Genomic DNA, 27,473 nt, shown 5'->3' with positions numbered 1-27,473 from the left:
TTTATTCGACGACCGTTCGTTCACGAAGTTAATGGAGTAATTTCGAGCACGTAGTACAGTGGTTGGACAGCGCCAGGTAAGAAGAGGTCTGTATGTATAGCAATCGGCAAGGAATACAACAGGTTGTCGCCGAACGACGGAAATGAATTAGAGCGAGGCTCTCGAAAAAGGATCACCGCAGGGGCCCTTCTTTGGATTAGGCGAGGGTGTTGCTAATGGGTGACAGAGGCGGCAGATTACGGAAGAAGGTTTCGTAAAAAGGATGGAAGGTGAAACGGTGTGGCACGGGTTTCGGGAACGCCTCCGCCACACACTTCCTGTAGGCGTCTTAGGATTAGATTATAGTAATTCAGGTTGGCCGCGCGCAGAAACGCATTGTCTTAGAATAAGTAGGACAATCGTAAGCAAATTTCGAAACGGCCCTACTTATTGGTTGCCGATCGAACAGGCGACCTTGTTTCTCGCAATTATATTGAACGCCACGGGGGGCCAGTATTTCCGTGTTACCTGCGTTCCTCGACTCCGTTGTCTGTTAATCGTTCACCTGAAACATCTGATGTGACCGACCCACGGCGATCCACGCGGCGATCGTACGGATTATTTCCCGACGGATTTAGAACAATCCTTCGCCGCTCGTCCAGGTCAAAATCTGTGTAATCCTTGTGGGAAGCTAATGAAACAGGCTGCCCTTGTGTACTTTTATTATGTGGTGTGGTGTTAATTGTTTGAACGGGTGATGCACCAGGCGGGGCATATAGTTTATTGTAAAATTTAATATGGTCATCACTGCTATTTTTGAGTGCGCTATCCATTGCTCTTACGATTCGTTAACACCATAAACGACAAAGGTTTATCATGCAATTCGGCGTGCTAATTGTATGTACTATTCTTTTCGTTTAAAGATAAAAATGAAACCAGAAATCCAAAGTCTTAAAATAATTACTTATTCTAAATAATTATACCAATCCCCTACAAATTTACCATAAAATAACACTTTGAAAATATTTTAATAGCTAATAATATCAATAGACAACACCTGGTAAAATTTGTTATCACACTTAATTCTATATTAACTTAATCCTGCCATATTATTAGTATTTAATTGAAACAAACATTAACTGGAAATATGCATAGATTATCCGATCTCATTTTGAATCAGAAATGAATGTTGACGACTGAATTTGCAAAGGTCGGGATAAAAGAAAAAATTGATTTTGCCAAGGAAAAAATTCTATACGTTGATATTAATAGATGTGGTTTGTGGATTCGATGTTATTGCAAAATGAATCGTTTGTTTTACAATAATTTGTTGTATGTACAGCTTAGACTAGGTCATCGCGTAATCGGGTATGTATAATGGTTTGTGCATGATCAATGGTGTTTGGTAATCATTGTGCTCCCGCGAGCATTTTGATCGGATAGCGATGTGCTCGAAAGTTTGCGCGAATGATTGGGAACTGATTGAACGAGGGGATTGCCGCATAATTATGCTAGCAACGGGTGCCGTTGCTTGACGCCTGATTTTGTTTATGATAAAGCGATATAAACAGTAAAATTCACAGCAAACGTTGTTATTTAATCAGAACGCGTTTCGAGCGTTTTAACGGAAAATGTCATCCCCAGCTTGTAATCATAGAAGTACCATCGCCTCGAGTCGATCAATTAACATTATTTAACAATTTTCGTAAACCTGTTCCAGCATAATTCATCATTCTTTTCTAGCATACTTCACCAATCTTTTTTAGTATACTTACATTATATTTTTAAACTCTTGCGGTGTAATAGCTGGACAGCGGATCTTTATGCAAAATAAAAATGTTGTATCCGAATTACGACAAACTGGAGTAGACTAGAAATTTATCTCCTTTTTAATATTTTTAATAGATAGGAAATAATGTAACAGTATTTCTAAATTGTTCTAATGGTGGTATAAATCTATTTATAATTGTCCAAGAAAGTAGAAATTTACATTGGACCCTCGTGCAACGTCAAAAAATTGTTTAAAACATTATATACAGTATGTGTTATGTGGCAGTAAATGCACAGTAAATCTGAATTGTTTGAAAAGACTGTACACTTGCTACTAATTCTTCAAACAATTTTGTTGATCACGTTATGCGAGGGTGTACTGTATATAAATTTTTCTATTTATGAACAAGACCATCCCTTATGCCAATAACCGGTTACCCACTACCAATTGCCTACTAAAATTTCTTTAACACTTCCAAAGACAAATGGCAAAATTATTGTAGATTTTGCTGATCTTGAACGACCACAGATTAATTTATATTTAATCCATAAAAATATGCGTTGCAACTATAAAGTGCAACGTTATTGAAAATCGTGGAAAACGTTGGTTACTGACACAAGGGACATAGACAAACTTTAAAAAGAACTCGAAAGAACTCGAATACCCAAACATTAACATAAGGGTTGCAGAAACACAAATAAAAAGAGCTCGAACGTTCTGCAACATCTACGGCAGAGAAATGCATGAATGTTCGCTTCGAGGAACCCGCAATTACTAAAATAAAATTCATGCGGGGTTAAAATTCCATCTGCGACATACCGTGAGCGCGTCTACAATCACATCCCCGAGTGACGAAGTCGAAAAGCAACCCCCGGCAAGCAGAGCCGTCCAAGTAACCGAGTGCGGGCGCGCGCGGGGGTGAGATTAATCGGGCGGCCGAAAAATTCGCGTAACCCGAAGACGCGGTAAATAATCTCGCGTTCTCTTCAGGGAGTGGGGAGAGAAGGGGTTGGGTGGAGGGTTGGGGGATGGCAGGGAAGGTGGAAGAAGAGATATCCCGTTGGATCGAAACCCCGAAGCGTGTCGGAGGGAACGAGGAAACGAAAGAACAGACAAAGGGATGGACATACGCGAGCCGGCGTGCGATGAACAGAGAGAGAGAGGGGGGGGGCGAGTTTCGACGAACCGACAGAGAAAGAAGGTCCGGTAGGATGTGGTAGGAGGAGGAGGTGGAAAAAAATCCGGGGATTTACGCGGAAAGGGCAAAATATTCCCCGCCCAGGCCTCATTCAACCCCCGAGTGTGGGGTGGCTTTGGGTGAGAAGCTCGCGTCCTCATTGGCCGGGAGGCTAATATGGCGGTGTTAGGGGTTGCGTGGTGGGGCGGCTCTATGCGATATTAAGGGCTGCTTTCATGTCCGACGAGCCAGTTCGTGGTGCGCCGTCGATTGACGCATTTTCTTTTCCGAGGCTCGGAGAGCAGCCGCGTGCAGCCTTCGACGAGACGCCGCGCGACGGTTTTCGTTCTATTCCACAGTTATTTTCTCCATTTCCTCCATTTATCTCGTCTCATCTCCGACCCTCTCGTGCAACAAGCGCGCGCCAACAAACGTTTTTCTCACGGAAGCTCCCTCTGCCGCGGGACCAGCGGGAAATACGATTTTCCACGGACCTTCGATCACGATAGATCGTTTGCCGAACAGTGATCCTCGAGTCGTCGACCGAACGCGCGTTTTCGATAAACTCTTTCTCTCTCTCTCTCTCTCTCTCTCGCTTTTTCTGCGAGTTGCTACAGTGACTTCCGGGGCTCGACGCCGACAAGAAGCATGGCGCAAACATACAATCAGAAGAAGAACGTGTACAGCATCGACCAGATCCTGGGACACGGTAAGGACGAAGGTACGATTTGTTTTATTGTGCCGGGAAATGTAGATCTTCCTTCCGCGGGAAATCGTGCGGAGATCGGTAACCCTTTCGATCATCGAAGGAACGTATCGCGTAAATCAACGTGTGGCAGATAGTTTTGTAGTTTCGTGGGAACTGTTGCGTTTTTAGTTGTCCGCGATTCGCCGGTGATGCGAGTCCTTGATCGGACTTGAAAATCGATTTCTGACGTAATTAAGTCGACTTGTGGAATGACTTGTTCAACCGATCGTTAGATCGTGATCTTCAAGCTGTTATTAATGCATAAAAGTTTTTGAAAAGTGGTAGAGAAGTTTTTGGGAATTTGTAGAAGACTGCGTAGTGACAGAATTTCGTCGTTGTGAGGCTTCGTGCTGTCATAAATGTTACTTTCACAATTTTTTCGATAGACAGTATCTTGACAGAAAAATTATAAAAATTGTTGCTTAGCAAATTTATTGCGTGCTGTAGAGCCTCGATTATCCGAACAACATCCGAGCCGTATAATATAGGAAGCTTGTTCCACACGTGAATAATTTGTCGTTCCACACGATTAATTTTTCAAATTGTTAAAGATTTAGTTTAGCGCTGTATCTATTAGAAATTTGGGCTTTAGTACCCAGACGTCCTGTGTCCACTCAATTAGTTCGGATAACCGAAGTTCCACTAGGATTCCGCTGTGACTCGAGTAATATTTTTAATTTTCCTTAACGCATTATATACGGGAAGTTTTTACACTTTCAGTGAAAGAAGTTTAAACAATCACTCTAGTCAGTTATTCGCGTGATCTTTGCGTCAATTATCTCCATCAAAAGCCATAATATTACAAAATGCCTCACGCGAATAGACAATATAGAACAACCATATTAGCATCCCGCGTACAATGTGTTAATTACAAGAAATTTTCTAATTGGATAACTAAGTTCTTTCTTTATTTTAACCCTTTGCGCGGGAGTAGGGACTCTGGGATGCCACTAAAAATTATTATACCATAAATCGTAACGGTATTAACGTCAACACAACTTTGCATGTATTTAACACTAGGTTTACGGGACCCGTCAAAATGACGGGTTCTAATATTTTTAATTTACGATTATTGAGATTGTGAAAATCCATCTACGTGGAATTACTCAACAAACTTATTTCCTTAGGTATGTATATATTATTTAAAAAATGGCTGAAAACTTGGACAGACACATTCTTCTTATTTTTCTGAAGTAATGTAAAATACTCACCTTTAATGCTCCGTAAACCTAGTGTTAATAAACTCCTAAAACCTTAAGCACGTTGTTTAAAACGTTCTGGGGCAAATTATGTGTCTGAAAAGTTTCCCAATTTTTGTGGACAAAGTGCTGCCATACGAACTACAACGAGATCTTATTAAAAGGCTGAAGACGGTGATCTTCAGCACCGAAAGGGTTAACGCTGTTCGTATTCAGCGCAGCCGATCGAAACAGAGTTTCCAGCATCGCTATCGGGACGGGGGTCTCTCTTCCCGGCTTGCGGTGGCGCGGCCAGTGTAATATTGCACTATTATCTGGTATCTAATATCGTTAAGCAAACTAAGGTCTCGTTTACCAACATTTTATTGTCGGCGCATCGATCCGGTCGCGATTGCGATAAGAAAAAAGTTTTCCCGGTGCAACAAAGTGGGTTATCACCGTTAACCCATCGTCGGTCGAATCAGATAGCGTCCGGTAATTGTATGTCAATTTGGCGGGAGCGGTCGTTCTACTAATAATCGTTCAAATCGATCGATCCGTTTCGAGAGATCGGGAAGAAACGGCCGCGCAACGGTATAGGGCCGGGATCGCGCACGAATTTCGGTCTCCGGCGAACAACGCGTCCTCGGGGTTGTTGTTTACACACGGCTAATTGCCGTGGGCATTTTAAAAGGCTAATTAGGTCGGGGCTCGAATCTCCGGCGACGATCGGCGCGACGAAGACTTACGACGGGACAGGAATGGCGGCACGCGAGCTGCTCTGTGCTTGTTTCCGCGCACGCTTGTTTGCGGGCGGACTGACTGTGTCTCGCACGGGCCTCGGCGCGACAGGCACGCAATTATTTCATTAAAACGTCCGAACCGCCCGCGGACTTCTCAAGGAACCGCGATTACGTTTTATAAACCGCGGCGATTCGAGGCACAGGTGGCACGCGCGCCGCTTTTCGCGATCAATTACCGCGCGTTTCCTGCACAAAGTCGCCGCAAACTGGTCGCACGTCGTTTCTGGGACACGACGACGGGCGCGACTTTCCCGGCCTACACGCAGACAATTAACACGTCCCGCTGACATATCATTTATACCTTGCTGACGGAGTTATTCGCCCGAAATTGAATATTAATTTTTACGCGGATAGATTCAGCGTGCCCACGATCAATTAACTGCTCTTCAAAGTCGCCCCAACCGCTCACATCGTCCTGGGACGTCGAGCGACTTCCCGAGCCTCCACGCAGACAATTACAGTGAACTCTCGATATATGTCAACAACGCGGGTCTTGCCAGCGTCGTGTATCGTCCGGGAGACATAACTCCTCTCGAGCTTCTTCGCCCCTCGCGAGGTATACCCCGCGGTAGTGGGGATAGTTCAGCGACGTTTATCATCCAGGCCTTGGCGACATATACAGAGAAATCACTGTAACACGAATTATTCGACCGAATGTGAAAATTAATTTGTACGCTGATAGATTCAGTGTATCTTTGCTTACCATCATCACATCTTACCATAAACTGTATGAACATCAGTTCAGTGCTCGTTAGAGTTACTATACATCTATCGTGGAGTGCGAACGCAAATTTTCACGTAATACCAGACGCAGGCTACCATTTTCCAAATATTTGTTGCAGTCATTATTCACTTTCGTTTTATTTGACTACCCTCTCTATCATTATCATTATCACTATGATCTTCTGAAAACCCTCATTAAGTGTATCTACAACTATACAGGAACGTTGCTGTTTCTATCATGTTTCTTCCTCAATGCAAATGTTTTGGAGCTAATTACCAGACTGTAACATTTAAACTTTCATTATCGTTGCGTAAAGTGTTACATTATGTTGTTTGGGAAAATTTGAAATCGTTCAGTGAAAGGTAGCTTTCCCGGAAGTCAATTAGAAGAGTTACGACTTATAAACAGTAAGACAGTTCTCCGGCGCACAGAAATTATTTTGTAGGCTTGGCAATTTTACGAGTATCATCGGAGTACTTCAGACACACATTTTCAACACCCTAAATCGAAAGAAGATACAAAACAAAATTGGAAATTTTTTTACCGATAACGAAAGAATAAAAGGCTAATTAAAAATATGAAGTAACATTAAATAGTTGATTCAATGCAATACAAATTTCATTTGCACAAATGCTCGTGGTCCTGAAAGGGTTACAATCCAATTTTATAGACAAAGAATGCATCCTTTAGGATAACAGGCTCAGTGGCAAAGACTTTAAACAAAATCTACTAAATAAGTTATCGAAACACAGTTCTACTCTTCTGTGATTAACCCATTTGCATCATTAGCGTATATATACGCTCAATTTTCCCGGTCACTATCACCGGAGCGTATACATACGCTCAATTTATTTTTTCTTATAATCCTGAAATATGAAGTTCTTTTGCTTGTAGTAATTTTTGTACTTAAATATAATAAACGTTTGGTGATAAAGGCCTTCTTCTCGTATTTCCTTATGATGCGAATGGGCTAATATTTAAGCAATACAGTAAATGCAGAAATACAATCAGTACAAATTTTCATGTCCCACTGGGGAATAAATTCAACTAATCCTCGAATCTCGCAAGAAATATTTTTCGGAGCACTCGTATCTGACACGTTTTGTTTGTGCTCGTTAAACCGGTTGATCGACGTTGAACGGTTTCGTGTCCGCGGCCGCCACGTTGTAAAGAACAACGGCGCGAAACGGTCCGAAAGAAATTAGCAGAGAGCGATAAGGGTCGATCGTGACTTGTAATTCAGCCGTGGCGCGTTAACTCGGCCCGGGAACCACCGTAGGAAATTAATAAACTTACGTAAACCTACACTTATTGAGTTGCCGCGAGAAGAAAGTCGCGGGCGCGCCGATTTTTTGCGCCGGAACGATTATCCCGGGGAGTTTAACGATGAACGTATTACCCGTAAACCCTCTTACGGATTTTATTAGATTTCCGGAACGTAAAGACTCCGCCGGACCTCGTGTAATCCGTTCCAGCCGGCGTATATCTTGTCCGCGGCGCGCGCGCGGACTTCACTCCCGCACACGTTGCTCAGAGATCCAGACATTAACACTGAACAACCCATCAAACACCGAACCTCGGTACCCGCTGTTGTTTTACACAATAAAATTCCCATTATCGAATTTATTTTGATTTTCAGCAATTTCTTTGTTTCATTACATTTCTTATATCAGGTGCATGCAAAAGTTTTTGGTTTTCTCAATCGTTCGTACACGACTTATAATTTACTCGTCTGATTCTGTTTGTACAATAGAATAGAATAGAATTACATTGCTGCATGGAAAGTTCAGAAAGTTCAAAAAATTCGGAAACTTTTTCTCTCAGTTCTCCGTTCGTTCTTCGAATTAGAAATGACGATTTAGAAAATCAATGAAATGATTAAGGGTTGTCTGGTGACACGCAGGAATGATTTACTCGAGGGACAGATGTTAATGAAGTGTGTCTCGCCGATTATTAGATTCGATGCGGGTACAGATTGTAAAAGGACTATTTCCACGAAGAAAGACAGTGATTCAGGTGTTAGCGTACTATTGGCCGGCAGCGTGGATTTCGTGGCACACGTAGGTATACAAGTAGGAACACAGTAGGCGATGATCACTATATACAGGTGGACCGATTATTGGTCCCGGCCGATTGTGGCGCGCAGAAATCAGGATGTGTTTGCGGATTTCGAGCGTACAGTCGTCTAACATAATTAATGCGTCTGATAATACCCACGCATTGCACGTCCACCGATACGATCCGCCGGGAATTGCTTACAAATCGACGCGCTCGAGGTCACGTCCCGTCAAAAGGGTAATAATGTAATCGCGGAATTTCATTTTCAATTTGATTACGGTCAATATTGTTGCCGGATGTAACCCGGCGTTGCCGCGGCCCAGCGAACGAATCGGCGAAAATTAATATTTTGTCCCATAGGAGGCCACGAAAATTCAATTAACCCGCCCCGAATGCCCATCGTCCACGAAACATGGTCCCAAAGAACAAATTCCACGTCGCTTCTAGACTATACTTCGTCCTCCTATTCTCTGTCATTAGCTTCGTTACTTACACATTAGGGACTTGGAATTGGATTTCCACGAAAATTCCCGTTCCCGTAAATTATTTTATACGAGTCACGAAGATGGGACAAATACTTTCGTCCATTTTTATATTTATTGTTAATTTACCGATCGTCACTTGGATATCAATTTATACGGGTGAAAGGGACGGAAGAGTGTATAACAAGACTGTGGACTTTTCTGAAAATTCTCAATATCCTAGATTATTTTATATGGTAATTTTGATGACTTAGCTGTGACTCGTTGCAAATATATGCAACTGTGATCGAGTAGAAGCCACGTATAGTCAACAATTTTATAATTGATCAAAAGGTATTCGATAATAAACAATTCGTTTCTACTGCGTGGTGTCATCTGATCATCAAAGCAAATTTCCTTTTCTCCTGGATACGAGCAAACGATCGACAAAAATGAGAATGACGGGAACATGTTTGATGCGCGCTATCGACTAAAAAGAGCAGAAGTGGATTCCCAAAGGGTTTTCCAGGCGTCGATTCCGAATCTGCGGGTTAGCAGGAAGCAATATCTTGTCGGCATTGTCATCGAGGACTATCTTGGTCCCGGGTATCCGGCATGTGGTCATCAGCGGGGGCACGGTAAATAAATCTTTAATTTAGCGGACTGCCTTTTACGGGCCAGGCTCTCTCTCTCCCTCGGTGTTCCAACCCCTATCGGTGGGTCCGTAGATTTAATAAAAAGCAACGGAGAGTTAGGCATCAAGTGGGTGCCCCATTGTGCCCTAGCATGAAAACATAAAAATCTCTCTATTCACCGTGGATTATCCGGACGTTTGTTTGCGTAAATGTTAGTGCGATTACGCGCACACGTACGGAGAGACGCGTGTACCCGTGCCGCATACAGTTGTCTCTCTTTCTCTCGCGATCTCTCTCCCTCGCCCCTCCCCTTTCTCTCTTTCTCTGCTCTCTCTGCTCTCTCTCTGCTCTCTCTCTCTCACTCTCTTTCCATTTATCCATGCAACGCTGACATACGTGGCCGGTTCGAACGATTCGCATCGGCGCAATCTATCGCAACTGCCGGTTAGAGCGGCACCGAAAAGTAGGATTAACGTTATTACGCACGAGTAGTAAATGCTCGTCTAATTAGTTCAAGCAAACGCGCCTAAGGGGATGACGGAACCGGCGCTGGGGGTGAGACGGACATTGAAACTCTGTCTAAGCCGACGACGGCGGTCGTTATCGCGTTATTATCTAATTCCGTGAGTAATTTTAGTCTGACGGGGAATTGAATGCGTCGGCTCGCTAATTAAGCGCGAACGATCGAAATGTGACCGGTCGCGATACCTCGCGGCTGCGGTCGACGAACCACGATTCCGCATTTTTTAAAACTTCCCCGGAAACGGCACATTTTTACCGCGATTAAACTATACTTTACACTGGGGAGTTTCACTCAAGAATAATCGAAATGGAGCTTATTAATGAACAAACAAGTAGGAATTGTTTCGAGTTATAATAATTTTTTGTGCAATCTCAGTATCGTCGTTTCCATAATTATATTTTATAATATCAATTTCTCTCGACTTGTACATTCCTGATCTAAGTATTTAACTGTTTTCAATATAAGTAGTAAATAGAATTGTTTTACTCTTACGTACTATAAACGTCGAAACTTGCGCCACTTCTGTAGAGTAAAAATCAAATTTAATTGCTTTTGCTTTAGGTATTAACCCTTAGCGCTCGAATGGCACTGTAAGGCACCACTAAACATTGCTGTCTCATTATTCAAAATATTTTTTACATTCTTAAATTTGTTTGTATTTAATAAATTACTAAACACTTCGGTATTGTACGAGTAAGTTGCACCATTTTCGTATGTATAACATGCAAAAAAAAAAATATATATAGAAGGGCAATTTTCCAGGTCGGAAGAAATGTTTCGTTTTGGAGTTAAAATAGTTTCGAGTGCAAAGGGTTAAGTAATTGAAAAATGTATGTTTTACGATAATCAACTGTCATAACATTGCAATAAGGGCGAACTAACAGTGAGAACGATCTGCTGGACGATCTGTAGTGGAGTTACAGGGTGAAATAAGTACCCGAAATGCATTTTAAACGTAACGTTATAAACGGATAGCGATTGGGAAGAAAATAGAAATAAAAATTGGCGGTGCAAGGGGGTTGCCGGTAACAAAACCTCAAAGCGTGGCTAGCTTCCTTGGCTGTCGGATACAACCACCCCAACAGTGCCGAGTTTCATCCCCTCCGCGCAAGAGTATCGGTTACCCGGTGCGCGGCCCGTTAAACCTCTCGTAAGAAGCTAATTGTTGTCGCAGCCGAGGAAAAATTTGCATGTTACGTGTAGTTTGCTGTAATGAGCCTTCGAGCGGGTATCGATGCACCGGTGAAGACGGGACACCGAAAGGGGAGCCGGGGTGAAACGAGACGGGGTGGAAAAAAACCAGGGGGGTGCAGAGCTGGCAAACTCGAGAGAGAGAGAGAGAGAGAGAGAGGGGTAGGTAGGGGGGCAGAGCCGAAGCGAGCCGTGTGTTTCACGGCTACGAGCAAGGGTTGCATCGGGGGGTGCACCCGCGGGGCCACCAATGTACGACATGCACTCGTGATATTTGCTAATCACTGACGGCAACGGTTTTTAAGTACTATCGAGTGTGTAGGTATAGTGTACAGGCTCGCATCGATGCGTCATATTTCATACACGGCTGGATGTACAAAAAATGAAGCGCCGGGTGAGGCTTAAAATTGGCAAATCCGCCGATCGGACATGATCGGCGTATCGGGCATATATCGGGCGGCAGTCGTTGCGCGGCTTAAAAATGAAATTGCACCCACACCGACCGACCCCGCAGCATCTCCAACCCATCCGCCCCCTCCTGGTCCACTTCTCGTTGCTCTCTCTCTCTCTTTCTCTCTCTCTTTCTCTCGGTCTCTCTCCGACCGTGTGTGTACCAGCGAAACGTCAATTTCGTTTTGGCAGCGTGGACGATTTAGCTTAATCGCCCCGATCCTCTCTTGCACTCGAGCACCAGAAGGCCTTGCGATCGTTTGCTGCGCGTACCCATTCAAACTTTAATACTGGCGCGACTTTAACACCATACAAACCCCCTCCTCCTCCTCCTCCTCCGCCCATCGGCCCCCATAGGATCACGCGTCCGGTCCCGGTTCCTCGGTTCGTCGTTGATTTGACTCTTGCCACACTGAGCACAAAGTCAGCAGCGGTATTTAAGAATAATCCGGCAAAGCAAATATGTCCACTGTCTCACACTGAATGCAAAGTCTGTGCAGCGGTATTTAAGAGTAACGCGGCAAAGTAAATACGTCCGTGCTGAAGCAACGTCTGAACGAAAGAAGAAGAGGGTAACAATGGGGGTTGCTCGATTTGCTTCGGTGTGGACGTAGCTTAATGGTGCGTCGTTTGCGGTCCATGGTGACTTGAGGAAACGAAGACACATTTTATCTTTAGTATAGGGGGGCTTGTAGGTGGAGAAACAAGGTTGTCCTTTTGTTGTAATTTTTGGAAAGTAGGTAGGGGGTTGTGAAATGGGAATTCGCGTAGCTGGAAATAATTAGGCGATATTTTACACATCGGTGTTGCTTGTAGCCTCTGTTTATGTGCGAGGTTTGTACAGGGATAATTGTTGCTTTATAAAAGTTTTACCGAAGCCCAAAGAGTCCAATTTGAAATTTGGAAGACAAATTTTTGTCGAGAAACGAATAGGAAGAGTTTAAGTGTTCGATTTTTGCCTGTTCTCAGATCACCCAGCGTCATCAGACGCGATAGGCGATGGCGGAGACACGGAGCTCGGCCATTTGAGCGATCATCAAATAAACGATGCTCTGCACGATCCCCTAAACCTTGGGGAATCGGACAGACCACGCAAGGTCCGAAGATCCCGCACCACGTTCACCACCTACCAGCTTCACGAGCTTGAAAAAGCTTTCGGGAACACGCAGTACCCGGACGTGTTCACTAGAGAAGAGCTGGCTATGAGGCTGGACCTCTCCGAGGCTAGAGTACAGGTGAGTTCAATTATTCCCTGGAGGATAGCCATCTTCATCAACCGCCTCGAACCACTTTCGAACCCTTAATTTCGCGAATGAATTCTGGGATTATTTTCGACTCTTTATCAACTCATTGTCACGCCCTTCTTAATTTCTTAACTGCTCATTTCGTTTAGCTCCTCATTAATACATTACTGAAACAGTGTCCATAATTTGCAGACGTTAATCGGATTTCTTAAAATCTTATCATTCATTCACTCTGGTTAATCTAGTATTATTACTGCAATATTTTAAACATTTCCTTTTTTGAGTTTGACTTAAAAAGTTATCGAAATCTAATCGTAGAGATTTGGTGCAGTCCATGTTATATAGTTACACTGTGTATGCTTAAATGTGTAAATAAAGGTGTTTTTAATCAAGCTTTCTAGACACCTGAAATATAGTAGCCATCGATAAATAACGATGATCAGTATAAAAAGGGCAATGTGTGATTGTTAGTCCGGTTTCGTCTCGTAGTTCCAGGGTTAAGAATTTGTTTGTCCCATCGGGAATTGATAAACATTTATATTATTAGTTCATAGTAATCAATTATCCAAATATACTACAAGGATTAAAAAATGCTTCGAAAGCCTAGACATTGCATCGTGCACTTAGAAATATATAGTAAAAGTTAATATTCTCATTGTGAAATAAAACTTTACGTAAATGAAGAATTTTGGTAATTTCTCGAATTATAAATCGAAGTAATAAATTGCTTAATAACAGTGATTTATTGAACGGTAGAATTTTCAAGAATCCGGGAGAACAAACAGGTTAGTCGGAACCTTTTTACGCGTGGTCGGCTAGTTTGATAGAATTATGGTTGCCGAAGGTCCTCGAAACAATCTTTAAATCCTCGAGGCAGCTTTTCGAGCACGATATTCGACAGACGGAAGCGGCGTCGGGGGCTGAACGAGCGGTAACCTCGGTGTGTGGGGGCTTCTCAACTAATTACACACTATTGTACTGAAAATCTGGCCCTCCACATTGACGTCAATAATTTCGCAAAAGACGCGCGCCAAATCGGGGTCCCGATGTTACTCGAGAGTAGGGATTAATTTCATGCGAGCCAGTCGAATGATAAAGAGCGTGCAACTGGGTCGTAATCTGCTTTGAATTTATTTCCCAGCCGCGTCTTTTAACGGCAGCGAGAGAAAGAGAGAGAGAAAAAGAGAGAGAGAGAGAGAGATTGAGGTGTGCCGCGTATGTTCCGAAGCAAACGAAATGAAGAAAAAGGGAAGACAACAAGGCGAGAAAAAAGGAGAAACGAAAAGAGAACAAAAGGAGGGGACACCGAATTGACGTGTAGAGCGTCGCAATCGCCTGTCCACAATGATAAACTTTCAAGAGTTCTAAATAACCGATGATTCATTGCCGCGCGTCTTTGATCGCGCGCATTATTTCGTTGTTTCTCGTCGAGGCAACTCGCGATTGAAAACACGGCCGGATTTTTCGTACTAGCTTCATACGCATACATGTGTATATGTATATACGCATACGTATACATATTTTCTGCGCAGCCGGGTTTAGATCGATAAAACACGCAGTTAAAAACGATAGGCGGATGGTGTCTCCTCGACTTCAATTGCGTTTTAATCTGCTTGACATTTTTTCCCCCCCTCCCCGGTCGCGCTCATTCGCTTTGAGTGCATCGGAAACACGGAAAGAGAACGGTAGTCGCAACATGACGTTAATCCGAACAAAAAATCCCGGGGCCCCATTAAAAATTGCATTCTTATTAGCAACGTTGAAAACCTGTAACCCATTAATATTTATTAGACTGACAATTTCGTGCGTTCGCGACAATAACGAACGGATGAGACAGGGAACAGCGATGACATTAAAAGAACGCGAGAGTAGCGTTATTATTATTATTAGGTACTCGCAAAAGTGCGTTTCGTTGTCGATTGATACGATGCGGCTTTGGAATGGATTTTTTTTTAAGCTGGATAAAAGCTGAATAAAGTAGAAAATTAGGAAATAATAAAAAAATAGTCCTGCTGTTTGTATATACGTTTCTACTGTTTTAACTCCCGCCTACTCGTGTTTGCCATAAACGCATAAAATCCGTAGTCTGCTAACAACGTCGCGAACAAACATGAACAGAGAAAAGAGCTTTCAGAGTCAAACTCATTAAGAGATTAAACAATTTTGTGTTATACTCCACTTGAAAATGATGCAGATGTTTCATAAAGATCCACAATCTAGTAATTACTGGAAACAGCTATTTCTTTACTTAAGTATTATTGAAATGTGATTCTGTAATTACAGCGCCTTAATTGATACAAAAATTATATTTCATAGAAGGATACTTTCTTGTCCTCAAATTGGCCACATCAGGTCCACGTATTTAATTCTTCAAGTGGCAAGCAACTCTCTTAATTATTGTAGTAACAAGATATATATATATATATTTTTATGTTTTCATAGAACTGAAACCTTATACAGGATTTAGTATCCCGAGGAAAATACTTTCCTAATCGAGTTAATGGAACGCTATAACTGGACAGCGGATCTTTGCGGAAAATTTTCTGCATTTGACGTGGGAAACAGAAAACATTTATATTTTTATCAATTCCACTAGATCGAAAGCACAATACCGTTCCATTCTGTCATTTCTCCACTGTCTCAACATCTTCTTCTTGCCATAAATGCTTAAAATCCGCAGTCCAGTTGGAACTGCTTCCGACTGTTGCCGATTTTTCAACCCTGAGATTAGCCAGAGCACCTGAGCAGCCGAGATTTCTGCAGCCTCGAAGAAACCACCCCGTTCTGGGGGTCGAAAATTCCCCTGGTCGGACGCGTCGAAGGGAGGGCACGGGAAAATCGTGTGCGATCGCTAGCGAGATAAATATCGGGCGGCGTTCATTTGTATTATCAGTCGATCGGTCGCGAAACGAGCCCGAGGTACGTGACGCGGGGAATCGCGGCGCGACGACAGCCGCGGGTATTGGCGGGTTCCGCCATAAATTATGACTTTTCCATGGATGGAAATCGGTTACTCGATTAGCGTAACCATCCTGACACCCTCTGCCATACGTGCCGGAACCGAGAGAAAGCGAGAGGGATAGAGAAACTGCGATAGAGCGAGAGAGAGAGAGAGAGAGAGAGAGAGAGAGAGAGAGAGAGAGAGAGAGAGAGAGAGAGAGAGAGAGAGAGAGAAACAAACCGTAGTCGAAGAGAGAGGGTGGCTAGATCGAGTGTAGCTAGACGGAGTAGAATAGTAGATAGAAGGAGTAGAGAGAGGAGGATGATCGGCGAAAGAGGGACGAAGAGAGCGAGAAAGAGCGTTGTACACACCTATACAGGGGGGGGGGGCGGTTGTGTGTACGTATATATAGCGGTGGAGAGAAGGGTCGTGGATGGAGCAGTCGTCGAAGGGTGGCGCGGAGCTGAAAAGAGACAGAGAGCATTCCGATTGGCCCATTGTGGTACAGCCAAGCGACAATGCCGGCAATTGGCCGTCGCTCGACAAAACCGCTAAATGATCCGCCGCGGCGCAGTGGTGCCACGGCCACTTTATTTCAATCTAGGAAATCCTCCGCTGCTCCTCCCTCGCCGCCCTCAATTCCAGATGCGAAATTACCCATTTTTCGGTATTAATGGTCGGGCCTCTGCCTCCTCCCCCTCCCCCCCGCCGCCGTCCTCGCGCCTCCACCTCGTCGATGTATCGCGTTCGATCGTCGATCGGACCGCCGCCGTCGATGGTAATGGAATCGCGAATCGTTTCTGCCCGCTTCCTATTCTACGCGCGACACTCTCGTATCACTCCGCTTTCGCTTTTTCTGACGGTGTCCGACGCCGCCCGACGCGACGCCGCGTTTCAATCGCGACGGATTTTTTTCTTTTCTTTTTTTCGTTTTTCATCTTTCCCCTCCGCCGATTTTTGCCCCGACAAATATACGAGTCCGCCCACACGCACCCCCGCCGTCGCTTTCGGCGTGTATTGTCGTCGAAGGAACAATAGCCGGAGACAAAGGATCGCGTTTTAGTTTTCCGCGAGATTGATTGAAAAAGAACTCGAAGAGGGGTGACACGGTGGACACGAAAAATGGAAAGTTTGAGGAGAGAGAGAGAGAGAGAGAGAGAGAGTGAGAGAGGGGGGAGACACCGCGCGAACAGGAAATTTGCGGCGGAGACGGTGAAAACGTTACACCGAGGATATTGTACGGGACACAGGGTGCGCACGGTGGTGGTGGTGGTGGTTGTGGTGGTGTGCGGGGACGGGATTCAAACTTTCGGGTTCGCGTTGGGTCGCTTAAACGACGCACTGCAAGGTTTGCGAGCACTTAGGCGTTAGCGGGGTATTCAGCAACGATTAAATAATTAACAGCAATTAGGCAATTGAATTTACCGTCCCGGCCTCGCGACGTTCGCCTCTTTCCCTCGCCGAGCCGACGACCGCGCGCGGTCCCAGTCACTTTCAAACTTCCCCCTGTAGTTCTGCCGACTGTATTTTCTACTCGCTTTGTTGTCTTTTTGCCAACTGACGCCGCGGCCGCTTGCCCTGCTCGCAAAAATTCATATCAGAAAGGATATAGAGCATTCCCTCTCCCCGTGATCAATTTCAACGGATTTTTCGGGTTCGCGATGCTGATGTTTCGTCATTATGGAAATCCCCAAAATTTTCTGCAATTAAATTGTTAGACTTTGTAGTGTCGGCACATATTTTAGGAAAGGATCTAACAAATATTTTAAAAAAGAATTTGTACGACACACCTGAACTCGTCTATGTTCCAACACGTTAAGTGCTCTGCCCACTTTATTCAACTTTAATATAATTAAGCGGTAAACGAAGTGCAAGGTTTCTCAATTTTTAATACACGTTTAACGGCACCTACCACGTTATTTAAAAAAAAAATTAAGCAAAATATTTCAGTAAATTTTAATCGAAATTTGAGGGAGATCCCAGAAGTTCTTCTACTTAGGAAGCAGTACACCACCTCAGGGTTGAAACTCCAAAATTAAGAAATAGTCACCGGTAGATACAGCGAGTTCTCGATATATGTCCACAACACGGGCCTTGCCAGCGTCTTGTATCGTGCAGGGGACATAACCGAGCCGTTTACACTCCTCGGCGTCCGAGGCTTCTCGAGCTTCGTGGCCCCTCACGAAGTATCGGTAGTGGGGATAATTCCGCGACATTTATCGCCCAGGCCTTGGCGACGTATATAGAGAAATCACTGTAATGTAATTCTTTCGTAGACGTTCTGCGGATATAAAAATTGATTCCCGACATCGTTGACGGAAGAAGGGCCGGAGAGGAAACGATCGGTGCGCAAGAGGATGACGCGAGGATCGACGCGTATCGGATCGACGTCGTCGATCGCGACGCGCGTCGTCGTCTTGTGAAAAGCTCTGTGGCTATCCGACACAATAGGGGCAGGATGTAAAACGCAATCTGCCTCTCCTTTCTCCGTCTGTTTCGCGGGGTCTGCCGGTGGCCACGAAAAATCAGAGCAGCTCAGGCGGAAAGCGAAAGCATTTATATGGCAACGGGGCCAACGGTAACGGCGTGCCAGGGGTTTGGTAGGAAGGCGAGGGGCGAGGGCAGGGGTTGCCGGCACTCAGGGGTACGGAGGAAATCAGGATAATTGTTAACAATTAGCTTAATCAACCTCGAGAGCAAGCTTTTGTTGGGTGGTTCTGATACGGCTGGCTAGGGTTCTCATGCGTCGCTGGCGTATTTTCTTCCGAGAAATAATTCGATGATTTCGCGCGACAATTGTTCCTCCAACGGGCAATTTCTTTTTCCTTTTAATCAACGTTATTGACTTTTTTCTTTCTACCGAGTTTCGTGAAAGCACGAATGAAATTAATTCATTGGGAACTGTGCGCAATGTTGCGGTTCTGTTCTAGTCGCTTTACGTGAATTTGTTGTGGTCCATTTACGTGAAAATATGGATGGTACCACTATTGATTAAAACAAAAATATATCGGTATTTTGGAGTTGGTAGACCAAGCTCCTCTTTAATTTATCCAAAGGAAAAATAAGAGTTTTTTGTTAAAGCAAGTAATCTCGAAACAAATTTTTACGCTGGTGTGGTTAATGTTAATTTTGAACGTCTTGGTTTTTTTGTTTCCAGGTCTGGTTCCAAAATCGGCGTGCAAAATGGCGCAAGAAGGAGAAGGCGCTTGGCAGAGATACCAGTTTCATGCACGTGGAACAGAGCGGTGAGTTCCGATTACAATTTAACCGTTTCACGTCTGAAAAAATTAATCAAATATCAAAAAATGTGTCAAACGAACCCTGTAACAATGCACGCACCACTACTAGCCCGTATGACCAGTTTCAGATTTTTTATTTCACAATTCTAGGAATTATGAAAACGATTTTATTGGTATTGAAGAAATGCATTTATTCAGCATGCATTACAATTAAAATTGGGCAAAGTCGAAATAAAGTGACAATATTATCATCTTTCAGAGGCAATGCGTATTAATCACTTTTAGCATTCGGTACGTGTTCTATTAGTGTTATTCCGTTGTTTCTATCAGCCCTTTAAAAAGCGCATATTTGCCTTTTGAGCGTTAAAGGGTTAACTATTTCGATTCGCTCGTTCAAACAGTACCGAACTGTTTGGACTTTCGCTTTTCGGTTTGCCCAGGAAATCAAAAATTTTTGTAAAGCCCAGGCCATTTGCGACGCGATCAATCGTGCGGCAGTCTGTTTGCTAATATACGAGCGGGCAAGGCGCGAGAAACGTTACGAGGGGTAGATGCAATCGACGCCAATTACACCTAATTTCAGCGTCGGCCATCGCGGCCATCGCATGCGAGCGAGGCGCGACGGACCGTTTCATTTTTCATGAAAACCGGACCCTTGATGCCCCGTGAAACATGTCCATACGAGACCGACCATCCCCGGGAAAAACGGGTGAATTTCTCCGAAATGCATTTTCTTTTTTACTCGAGTAATTACGGCCCGATGGAAAACAATGAAGCTCTCTACCTTCCGTGAACCGAGCGAATGAAAGTCGCGCCTTAGATCGTGCGAGGTTAATTTTACCTTGGACATCTATGAACATATCATATAACATATCATTTGAATTAAATTTCGCTTCGAAAGAGCGTCCCATTGTTATTTTAAGTAAGAATCTCTCTAAACGACTGATAACGTACCTTTATTTGTCACGAATAAAATTATACTCGTTTTATTAAATATATTGACAAAACAGTTCGGATAATTCCTTCTAAAAAGATTGTCAGAATTTTATTATAATAAAAAGAAAGTTCCTAAATTGTATAATCAGCTAACTAATTAAGGATTTCCCAGCTGTGTCCTCCCGGTCTTTTTTGACACATTCATGTTTGTATTTTGCTAATATGCAATGAAATATAAAATTTAAATTTGTATATAAGATTTACAATTGAAGATTATTATTATTTAGGTCCTCATTTTTTTAAAGATTTAAAGAAAGAAACATAAACATAATAATTGTTAGAAAGGTACACCGAGCATGAGCACGTTCACGATCATAAATGAGACTATATGCATATGGTAGGGTCGATTCTGACCCAGCACGCTACAAGTTCCATAAAGCCCCGTTCAACCCCTTAACAGGACAAATGCATACAGCAGTTCAGCAGACACGTGCATCGGTGTTTGTAAAGTCCAGAAAAACTTCCGTCATCCGAGGGTTAAATCGAAAATCAAAATCCGAGTATATTGAATTCAAAGATGAAAGTGGTACCGCAGCATAGCTGCAGGACACAAGGGGTTAATTTCGTTTTGCTCCGTTCGCTGGCCGCACAATTTCCGTTGCATGCAGGCGGATCTCTGCGCGAACAGATGGCCATCAATTTTCAGGAGATCTAGCAGTCCATAGGCGTAGACGGAGAACGTCTTCGCAGTGGACAATCAAATTTTGCATTCATTAATTAACTGTAACCTGTTTAATCCTCAAAAATAGGAAAGACAATAGAAAACGAGTTCTTGTTCCATTATATAAATTACGTTGACCACGATCCCTACAATTCTAATAATTAAAGCACAAAATTTCATTTTATCATACACTTCGTTCCGTTTATCTTATTTTGTCAACCGTTGAAAGTATAGTTTACATAAAAAGTACTTCAACGGGAGAATTTTGTTAATTCTTTGACTACTTTTACGTAGAAAATATTGTTCCGAACTTTTTCATTTTTAATTATTTTCTTATTGAACCTGTACCAACATACTTGCAACGTCTCCTCTGATTAACCCTTTGCACTCGAGTGGTGACTCTGAAGCACCACTAGAAATTGTTGTGGCATTATTTCAAAGAAATTACAAAAAATATGTAAAACGGAAGAAAAATTTAGTTTTAGAATGAAAATAGCGTCTAGTGCAAAGGGTTAAAATAAGCCTACGCATGACATAGTTCGACACACAATTGCTTGTTGAATACACAATTCAGTGGAATCTCGATTCTCCGAACCGATGATGACTCCCCGATGAATTCTCCATTACTCGAATACATGTTTCATGTGTAAACGGTGACGTTCCATTGATTAGTTCGTATAAGGGAGGTTCTGCTTTATCGTGAATTAGAGAAGTAAAAGTGATCCGAATTGCATCGTGTTTGGACTCATTTTAATCAGAAAAACGTCACGAATACGTTGATAGAGGTTTCACCAAGAACAACAGCTCGGGGAATAATATAAGGAACCTTTACAATACTACCGTTTCAAAACAAAAAAAATTAGAGGCACGGTGCAATAAGAAACGACACTTCTCCAACGAGCTAATACAGACCATTCGAAGAAATGTTAACGCGAATTCGAACAATCGCAGCTGGACCGCACGGTGTCCTTTGCCCCTTCGGACCGCAAAGGGCCAGCCAGCTACCCTTTCAGCCGGTGACCAACCCCCGGCGATATTCCCAGAAACAATGAACTAAAACCCGTGCAAAACTGTGTGATTACAGGTGTGAACGAGCTGTCCCTTCACGCCCGTTTACTCCAATCGGCCGGCGGTATGCCAGGTGCGGACCCGTCGGGGGGTTCGACGGGCGCGTTCCCCTGGTTCATCCCGCCGGTGTTCCCACCGCCTTGGCCAGCCAGCGCGCCTAAACTGCCGCCCCTGCACGCGATCCTGTCGCAGTACATCGGGCTGCCGCTACCCCAGAACCTGGCGTCTCTCAGCACGGTGCTTCCGGTCGGCCTGAACCCGGCCTCGACCCTGAACCACGGCAACGTCAACGGGCACACGCTTGGCACCCACCTACACGGACACCCTTTGAACCTCGGCGTGCAAAGCCTGCCCCAGAACCTGAGTTCGAAACACGACAAAGAAGAGGACTCGGCGTCGTCCGACGACGAGATCAGGAGACAGAGCGCGGAGGTGCTGAGAGTGAAGGCTGAGGAGGTACTGCGCAAGGTGGACAATTAATAGAGGACCGCTGGGTACCTTGGGGAACACCCTGTTGCTGGTGGTTCGGGGACTGTGATTGCCGGACACCTCGGTGTTCGACGATTCAAGGACGTGTACAGTTGGTGAGGCCATTCTAGAAGAACTCTCAGACGACGAGGCCGAGGACATGTATAGTTGACGGAAGCGTTGGCCCATTCCAGAAGAACTCTAAAAGCATTTCTGAGTTAGAGGTGACGGGGGAATGGGCCTGCAGAGGGCGGCTTCTGGACTGTGATTGTCAGATAGCTTGAAGTCTGGTGTCTGATAATAATAGAGAGTTGTGCGCGTGTACAGTTCGGTTTAGAGCGTAGAGGTGTGTAGAGAGCCCCGAGGGTTTTTCTTCAGGGTGATTTCTGGAACGGAACGCAACCTAGTCTAGCATCGCGTGACAATTGGGACCGTTCCGACAATTGCGAACATATTAGCGAGGCTTTACCTTAAGTTGAGTGCTGTTTGAACCGCTGGCGGTCTTCCGAAAGCATTCGTTACGATCTTATTATTTTCTGTTAAGCGTTACCACTTCACCGAGGATTATTTGCGAGAGCAATCTATGATAATTATATGTGATGCGAATGTGTTGATAGAGATGCGGCTTTAAAAACTATTGACTCGAAACGGTTATCCTGATTACAGAATTTATTCGTATTATATCCTTCCCTCGGTTTATTTAGACGATGAACGCGAACAATTTTAGAGGAACGTTCTGAACATGAATTAAACATGAACGTTCTTAGAGGACCCGGTTTTTCTTAGAAGTCGCGACGACGATTGGTACGAATTGTAGCGGACGAGGAATTTTTGTAACATACATGTATCATACACTGACGTGCGTATATGTAGAAGCATGTGCGGTTACCCCCCGTGTACATATGTAGTTAATTACGCCAAGAGAAAATATATGATACTAATGACATTCGTGGACGTTTCATTTCCATCACTCATACACCCCTTCATCTTTTGACAGTGAAACATCGGCTCGAACCAGCCGCGACTAGTTTAGTATACAGGGATGAAGACTGTTCAATTCCACTTACGATTGTTAAAACAATCGCTGCAATACTGGAAAATAAAATACATTCCACAATTTAATGTTTCCCTAGGTGTCAAATTAACAGTATACTGGCAGATCAAGAATATAATTGAAAGGTAATTAATTAGATTGAAATCTTTTGAACTCCTTCTTTGCAAAAATTAGAAACAACTGTGGCATGATAACACAAAATTAAATCAAGATTGTTTCGCCGTACTGCTTCTCCAGAATCAGTGATAAATATGTCAAAATTGTCACGTTAGGCCGAGGAGAAATAAAATATTAACCACTTCAATATTACTACCGGAACTCATTGTTGTTAAAAATATTAATCAGGTATAGGAAAAACATCCATGTCAATACTATTTATTTATGGAAAAAATTGATACAAGGATCTAATAAAAATAATATCAGTCAAATTATCTTGACATTGCTGTTAAAAATATTAATCGGGTACAGGAAAAACATCCATGTCGATACTATTTATTTATGGAAAAAATTGATACAAGGATCTAATAAAAATAATATCAGTCAAACTAGACGTCCTCTCAAAATTATCTTGACATTGCTGTTAAAAATACTAATCGGGTACAGGAAAAACATCCACGTCGATACTATTTATTTATGGAAAAAATTGATACAAGGATCTAATAAAAATAATATCAGTCAAACTAGACGTCCTCTCAAAATTTCTTTGACATTGTTACTGAAACTATTTATCACTTCAAATATCAGAAAAATAGATCTGAGAAAGATATCTACACCAATAGTATACATTAATAAACGAGACTAACGAGGCCTAGAAACGAAAAAAATTGAATAGAACAAAAATGTGTCGTTTCGAAATTACTTGAGCATTGTCAAGCAAATTACCTCAATATCGTCATTGTTAACGACAGGTACAAGGGTAAGAAAGTTGAACAACACAGTTCTAAAAAATTCGCCTTCCCAAAATCACTGGTATCCGAAACTCATTACGAAAAATACGGGAAACGCAGGTTCAGGAAAGAATGCATTACCTCAATATTGCTCGTTAGCGGCAAACAGGGGCTAGTAAAGATCAGCGGGTCCTAAGCTGCGCATCCGCAGAGGCGTCGTAATATTCCATGCATCACACATCCGGGGCGCATTCTCGCCTAATGAACTTATTTTCCCCGCTCTGTCGCCCCCAATTCTGTGAGAACCGAGTTAACAGTGTCGCGCGGCGAAATCGCTTCCGTGTCATTAATCACGGAAAGATTTCGACGATTTCCTGAATCCGGGATTGTGCGACGGGGGGCACACACAGCTGGCGCAGGTCTTTTCGGTGCCCCCTTCGGTGCCAGGGGGGCCAGGAATTCGATTCCCACGGCGAGTTTCGGTGTAAACATCGCCGATGCCCCGTTTAATCGCGTCCACCCCCACCCTTACAGGCTTCCCACGTGGCCCGACAGGTACGCTCATCCTGGTAACACGCACAACGGCAATTACAATCCGACCAATTTATCCGTCTTATCAGGAATTTATCGCGACGACACAGACGCGACAATTATCGTTATCGTTATTGAACTGGCCCGAGTCCGCTCGCGCGCGCTGCCGAGGGGCCAAAGCACGGGGAAGTAATTATTGCGCCACCTGCGCGCCAGGACGATCGTCATCGGACCGTCTCGATAAGATCATGCGATACCGCAGCTCTGCGGGAAACGTTGCGGCTCGCTTCCTGACCGAGCTTTCCTACTATGACACAGGGTGTCCGCAAACGTTCATCGTGATTCGAACACGAGGGGCCAAACCGCTGTAAAATTATCAAATATTGCCGGACGCGATATTTCTATCGCTGCTAGAACTCAATTCTTTTTTTGTACACAGAGGTGAGCATATCTTGTATACATACAATCTCTATACTTTTATTTAAACTCGAAAAATTACATTAACTCTTCAGGGAACGTCGTCTGTGTACTGGCTCTACGAGTGTTACAGAATATTTTACACGAGGCCAAATTGCTTATTGCTTAATTTTTAGAATTTGGAAGCAATCGTGCAAAATATGAAAAATTCTAATTAATGGAATAGATATTTTAACTGTTATTGTATGTGGCACGAAAATGGGAGTGAAGACAGTTGTGTTGAGTAATTTATGAGAAATTTGATTTCAATATTTTTAGTCCGCTAACAAGTGACAAGACGATTGCCTGTACGTTATTTGTACCGTAGATTTTTGTACATTGTGTGACAATGGTTAGTGGACCATTGCTCGCAGGAATCTGTAATTAATTTATTTTCTATAGTGGCAGTGCGGCAAGCGCAAACATTTTGAGTTTCGAACGACACCAATTTCACGAGCATGTGAACATCGGTGGTGACTCTGTAGCTGTTTATATTAGTGAACACCCTGTATTTCTGGCTCGTTTCACTCCGTTCCCATCGTGGGAGTATACTCCATGGGGGTGGAAGTTGTAACACGCGAGGGTGTCGCCTAATTACAAATCGGTTGGACGAATTAGGTTCGACGGCGAGTTTTTCGTACGATATTTTATGGAGATACTGTGTGCTGGCCGTAGATGATTATTCCCAGCATTAACATTATTCAACAACGTAACAAGTTCCTGTATAAAAATTGAATAACGATAAACGGATCAATTCTTTTTCATATTTTGTTATAAACGCAACAACGGTATCTCGAGGCGTTCATCCCGCGAAAAGTGATCAATGATGATTTATGTAAGTCACAATTTAATCGTGGTCAAAGTAATTTAATTTCTTCGCACGATTTCACAGGAAAGAATATAATTCCTGCTATTCATTCCGAGACTGGTGAATAGAATGTTCTCCGAAAACCGAGTCACTTCGGTACTTAAGAAACTCGCATTGCATTTTCGCTGTAAATCGCTTCAGTGAAGTTCCTAGAATCCGCTGAACATGTATATATATATATATATATATATATATATATATATATATATGTACATTTTGGGGCATCGTTTGGTAATCAGACTTAAAAAGGAAACCGTTTCTTTCCGCGAAATTAGCCGGTGCTGACGCGATTATGAAAAATATTATCTCACCCGCGACCTCAGAGGAATCTTTTAATTAATCTGCCCGGCAGAATTTTCGACGGGAACGCGAAAAGTCCGCGTCAGGAGGAACGGTCTCGCCGCACTCGAGATCTCTCCGCAGACATGTTATACTCGCAGCATTAGAAAGAGCACGCGCATGCTTTCGAAATTTCTCCCCCCGCCCGCGTTTTAGCTGAACAGCCGTGTCGCATAATGCAGTAAAGTTCCGCTAAATGGAACCACTAGAATGAGAAAGAAACGCTCCCGGGTCCACTTTTTCCCCGCTTTCATTCGCGGTGCCGTATCGTAAGCATTCGCACCTTTACCTGTCCGCGCAGCATACTCACCGATACTCGTCGAATAGCCGACGATCCTCAAAAAAGAAAAAAAAAAAAAAGAAAGAAATCACCAAGGATCGACACAACATTTCTCGATGGACAGTTTTCGACGTTCACGTCAAGCACACTTTCCGCCCAATGACATTGCGTTCCGCGCGCAGCTCAAGAAAACGCGCAGCGCAATTTCCACCGTGGCTCGAAAATTTCGCTCGCGTGTGCGGAAAGCAAAGACCAATTTCAAAGGACTCTCGGGGCCGGTGTCAAATTGCCGGGAGCCGGACACATGTCGAATGTAATAAACTTCTAATAAACGGTGTATTACAAAAATTTAATAAACGTTTATTATTCGTTGGAATTTAATTGCCGCGGCCGGAAAAGTTCCCGGCCGCCGTTTTCGACCTCGGCCGCGGAACGATTTTGCTTCCTCTTTATTTTTGCCCGCGTTGTCGTGCCCGCGTAATCATATGTTTTAAGAGCGGAACACACAGGGAGAGAGAGAGAGAGAGAGAGAGAGAGAGAGAGGGAGAGAGAAGGGGGTGTGGGGGTGGTCGAGGGATCAGAGTTGAATACCACTGATCGCGATCGCGACGGCTACGAAGGACAATTAGATTAAAAGCAGCGCCTCTCGCGGCGGCTTGAGATCCATTAGTGCCCATTGTACCACCCCATTTGTACCCCCGACGCAACCACCCCCGTGTGCCGTTACTTCAGCCCCTTCCGCC

At 43.7% G+C, this 27,473-nt stretch overlaps 1 protein-coding gene across 2 annotated transcripts; it reads left to right on the top strand.

The window, feature by feature from the left end:
- Nucleotides 1–3,341: 3,341 nt before the first annotated feature.
- On the top strand, nucleotides 3,342–22,992 carry Hbn (aristaless related homeobox homeobrain). Of its 2 annotated transcripts, none has more exons than XM_076801916.1 (4): nucleotides 3,342–3,636; nucleotides 12,668–12,933; nucleotides 19,041–19,128; nucleotides 21,864–22,992. In XM_076801916.1, the coding sequence occupies exons 1-4, from the start codon at nucleotides 3,576–3,578 to the stop codon at nucleotides 22,325–22,327; spliced, it is 879 nt and encodes a 292-aa protein (XP_076658031.1). In that variant the 5' UTR covers nucleotides 3,342–3,575; the 3' UTR covers nucleotides 22,328–22,992. The 2 variants fall into 2 exon arrangements, with proteins under 2 accessions (XP_076658031.1, XP_076658030.1); XM_076801915.1 differs by having other exon boundaries at nucleotides 3,342–3,648.
- The last annotated feature ends 4,481 nt before the right edge of the window (nucleotides 22,993–27,473 follow it).

Source organism: Halictus rubicundus, chromosome 16 (genome assembly GCF_050948215.1).
Source record: "Halictus rubicundus isolate RS-2024b chromosome 16, iyHalRubi1_principal, whole genome shotgun sequence".
NCBI classification, from domain to species: Eukaryota; Metazoa; Arthropoda; class Insecta; order Hymenoptera; family Halictidae; genus Halictus; species Halictus rubicundus.
Note: the sequence above shows the minus strand (reverse complement) of the source record. Positions and strands in the feature narration are given on the sequence as shown.

Bases quoted from the DNA above. Each gene is read 5' to 3' on its own strand.
- Hbn (XM_076801915.1), top strand. From the start codon at position 3,576: ATGGCGCAAACATACAATCAGAAGAAGAACGTGTACAGCATCGACCAG. The intron at 3,649-12,667 runs GTACGATTTGTT...GCCTGTTCTCAG, and splicing joins GGGACACGGTAAGGACGAAG to ATCACCCAGCGTCATCAGAC. The intron at 19,129-21,863 runs GTGAGTTCCGAT...GTGTGATTACAG, and splicing joins CATGCACGTGGAACAGAGCG to GTGTGAACGAGCTGTCCCTT.